Here is a 4,033-nt window from a genome sequence, read left to right as displayed (position 1 = left end):
AGGCGCGGCTCCTACTCAACCCCTACTCACGGCTCGGGCTCCAGGCTGTTCACCATGGCCACAAAGTTGTAGGGGATCAAACCCTCCTGGCCAGTGGTGAGCGACTGCGCCTTCCACCACTCCCCACTCCTGCAAGGACACAGCGTGGTGAGACCCTCCCCGTCTGCCCAGGACCCCATACGGACGCCCCCGGTAGCACCGGGGAGCCGTGGGGTCGCACCGGTGTGGGTGCTGGGACGCCATCGGCGCTCGCTCACTCTTCCAGGATGCGGAGCTTCTCGCCCTTCCGCAGCCCCAGGTCCCCGTCGTGCTTGGGCTCATAGTTGTACAGGGCCACCACCAGCTTATCTGGGAGGACAAGCGGAGGGGCAGGGTGGTGGCAGCCAACTGGGGGGGGGTCCACAGCCGTCCCCTGCCACAGCCGGACCTTACCTTGCAGGGGGGAGCATGGCGGAGATGTGGCCTCGTAGGACACCAGCGGGTCTTGCACCTCAGAGCCATTGCGGATCAGCCTCTGTGAGGGGATGAGGAGCCCCGTCAGCTCTCGCTTTCCTGGGATTTGGCCATCCCAGGTCACCTCTGGAGGTGTTTGGCCTCTGGGATGGGGGGACAGGGGTTCTGCTCGCCCCCTCCTCACCTGGCGCTTGCTGTCGGGCTCGATGGGATAATTGCAGTGCTCACAAATGTCGATGTTCTCGATCCAGTCCTCGTCGTAGTCCGAGCTGCAGCAGCAGCCCATGGTGGCTGCAGGGGGACGAGAGGTGATGAGGGAAGCCTTCGCACCCCCGGCCCCAGCCTTGCCTCTCCTCCTGCTCCAGTATATCCCCATCCCTGCATCCGTCTGGCTGGCTGTCCTCATCACATGGCCCATCCTGCCCACTCCCCTGGTCCTCTGCTGAGCTGAGGGCATCCCTTGACTCCATGCCATGTTTCCTCCTAATTTTGTTCTGGCTTGGTTAATTAAAACCACTGAAGGCAATTAGTCCCCAGCCTGCGGCTCTCCTTCCCCACCGGCACAGCCTGGCGTTGCCTCCTTCGCCAGCTCCTTCCCACCCCGCAGCCCTTGGGCTGATCCCTAGATAACAATCTAATCACAAATATCCCATTAGCGATTAATACGTCCTTGCACGGCCCTGCAACGTGTGTTTTACGAAGTTTGGCTGGACCAGGCACCTCCCTGGCCCTAAAAGCGGCTCCTGGGGTCAGAGGCGGATGTGAGCACTCCCCCACCCACGCTGCATCACCTCCGATTTCCTTCTCCCCGAGGTTCTCGTTCGCCTCCCTGCCCCGTGCGTTCGGCCCCGTCGCTCTGCTCCTGTTTCTCCTGCATCAGGGATGTGCTTTAAACCCCCATCCCCGCTTAGGGTCCCCTCATCCTCGGCAGCTCCCCCCTCAAAACATCAAGGACCCCCCAACCTCAAACATCAGCCCTGGCCACGGTGATGCCAAGCTGGTGCAGGGCTGCGCCCCAGGGTCCCCGGTACCACGGCACGGGCACCGGGGCAGCCTGGCAGCGATGCCACGAGTGTGGCACGGGCTCTTACAAACCACCCGGGCAACTCTCACCCTCCCGCACAAGCCGAGCGCGGCACGGTGCCGGGAGCCCCAGCAGTGCGTCATGTGGAAACGGCGGCCCACGGCCCTGGAAAAAAGTTTTTCCGCAGAATCCCCCACGCCTACACCACTGGGATTTATCTCCACCAAGACCTGCCCTCACTCCCCCCTCCCTCACCTCCCAAAACTCCTCTTTCCAGGCTCTTCCCAGCAGCTTTGGGGGCCCCGGTGTGGTTTCCGCAGGCGCTGGGAGCCAACGGCAGGGCTGGGAGCCCCATGCCACCGAGAGCCACCCCAGGTGTCTCTGCCCCCAGCACCCAAAACCGGCGACCGCTTTTGCAAACGCCGAGTGGGAGCTCTTATCTGGCAGCGAGGCAGTGCAGCTGCGAGGGTCCCCACCGTGCCCTGCAGTGAGACGGGTCCCTGGTGGGCTGGCTGAGCCCCGGGAGCCTTGGAGGTGCGGGCCGCGGCCCCTGCCGGCACCGTTTTCTCCTTGGTTTCCTATCCGGGAGCCATTGCGGTGCTGTGTTTTCGCAAGCACGCACGTAAATCCACCTCTCTCCGTGATGCTGGGGAGGTGCACGGCAGTGGGGGCTTTGTTTGAGTGCGTACCCCCATGGGCAGCTGGGGACACAGGGAAGAGCCTCGTAGGGGGTCCCCAGGGAGGGTATGGGGTCCCCAGAGTGCCACCAGCCCCCGGTGTCACCAGCCCTGGCCATCAGAGCCTACTGCCAGCCAAAATCCCCCAGCCCGTGCTGCCAGGGCTGGTTTTGCAGGACCAGTAGACCCCTCCCTTGGGGACAGCATGGCTCTTTCGGCATCCACAGCAGTGACACAGTGACCATCCCCACCGCCACGGTGGCCAACGGGAGCAGCCGACGGGCGAATTTGGCGAGGAGAGTGCGGATGAGCGAGCACACCCCCGCCCCCATGCCATGCGATGCTGCTTTGGGGACTCAAACGCTAAAAACAACCCTGGTGCCTTCAGCTTCTGGTGACACCTATTCGGAAAGGCTCTTTGGCACCCAAGGAGGGGGCTCGGCTGTGCCGTGGTGCCCCAAAGCCGGCAGGAGGCAAGACCCCAGCGATGTCCAGGCAGCAGCAAAGCCCATACCCACCCCAAGCACATCTCTGGCCCCGCAGAGGAGATGCCCCCGCTCTCCCAGCCGTGGCCGCAGCCCTTCAAATACTTTTACCGAAGGCGAGCAGTGCCAGGAGATGGTGTTTTTTTTCCTTCCTGCTCGAAGCCGGGGTGGGGAGGGAGGTGCTGCTATTGTGCTTTTTTGCTTTTTTCCTTTTTCTCTTCTGTACTCAAGCCACAGCGTAATTTCCACCGAGCAGCCGTTTCACCTGCGCCGTGCGAGGGCCGCGCCGGTGACAACAGAGCGTTTGAAGTCAGGTTTTGCGACTGCATCTGTGCAACCGAATTTCTCATACGAGGGCTGCCTGGGAGGGATGTGTAGGCGCCCCTGCCCCGTGCCTCCCCGTGTCCCCGGGGAGGTGTCGGTGTGGACACAGGGGTGTGCACACGCGTCCTTGCACGGCCATGTATGTCCCTCTCTCCGGTTTTGCTTGGGACCGTGTCCGGACCCCCCCTCTGGCTCTCACCGGAGGAGCTGCCCCGTGCTGGCCCTTCCGCACATGCTTCTTCGTCCGGGTCGGGTTGGTTTGTTCACAAGTGTGGGCGGGTGTGAGGAGGGCCAAAGGTTGGGCTGACCCCATCCTTGATGCTCTTCAAGGCTCACCGGGGCGCCCCGGATGTCCCCAAGCCAGCTGTGACCCAGCTGGACGGTCAGCCCCACGCTGGCATGCGGACACGGGAGGGACCACGTCCCTGCGGCTGCCGTGGCGGCGGGGATCTGTTTGCACTGAGGCAGCGCCGAAACCAGGCGCATCTCAGCATCTGAACCCCCAAATCGGGCAACGGACCCCGATGGACCAGCACTAAACCACTGCCTGGCTTTGGGGACAAAACTCCCGCTTTGCCCTGGAGATGGGGGCTCAGGGAGAGCCCTGCGAGGGGGTCAGCGCTCCCACGCCGGGCAGGCAAAGGGCATCGGAGCAGTGGCTTTCACCCTACTGGAGGCTACAGAGGAACGGGGAGCACAGCTCTGCTCCCCTCGCCCCCCGCCCTGACACCAGCGCTCACGTCCCCCCGCGGCGAGCGCCCCAACCCCCATTTCCATCCCTCTGAGGGACAACCTCGGCGAGTGCAATGGGATCCCCCCACCCTACGCAGGCACCGGGGTGGTCCCCAGCTCCCGTCTGGAGGGTGCAAACCCTCTTGCCCCCGGATCCCCGTTACCTGTTGGCAGCGAGGCGAGGACCAGCCGCTCTCAGACTCCCATGGCCCCGCAGCAGGAGCAAAGTCACCGTCCCCGCTCACGTCCTCTCCATCCCTGGCTGGAGCGCGGCGACCCTCTGGGGAGCAGAGACGAGCCCCCCGCACGCGGGCGCGCGCTCCCCCGCCGCCGCTCGG

General features: G+C 64.2%; 1 protein-coding gene across 3 annotated transcripts in view; it reads right to left on the bottom strand.

The window, feature by feature from the left end:
• The window catches only part of LCK (LCK proto-oncogene, Src family tyrosine kinase), a 6,236-nt gene extending 5,497 nt beyond the window's left edge, over nucleotides 1-739 (bottom strand). For 2 of the 3 annotated variants that reach the window (XM_009884526.1, XM_009884525.1), the window contains exons 1-4: nucleotides 638-739; nucleotides 433-514; nucleotides 258-348; nucleotides 31-129 (exon numbers count right to left, since the gene is read on the bottom strand). In XM_009884526.1, coding sequence (XP_009882828.1) covers nucleotides 31-129; nucleotides 258-348; nucleotides 433-514; nucleotides 638-739 — 374 coding nt within the window. Of the gene's footprint in view, nucleotides 1-30; nucleotides 130-257; nucleotides 349-432; nucleotides 515-594 lie in introns of all 3 variants that reach the window. The other variant, XM_009884524.1, reaches the window with a different exon arrangement.
• Between the last annotated feature and the right edge of the window lie 3,294 nt (nucleotides 740-4,033).

This window comes from Charadrius vociferus, unplaced genomic scaffold, assembly GCF_000708025.1.
Source record: "Charadrius vociferus isolate BGI_N301 unplaced genomic scaffold, ASM70802v2 scaffold1485, whole genome shotgun sequence".
NCBI lineage: Eukaryota > Metazoa > Chordata > Aves > Charadriiformes > Charadriidae > Charadrius > Charadrius vociferus.
Note: the sequence above shows the minus strand (reverse complement) of the source record. Positions and strands in the feature narration are given on the sequence as shown.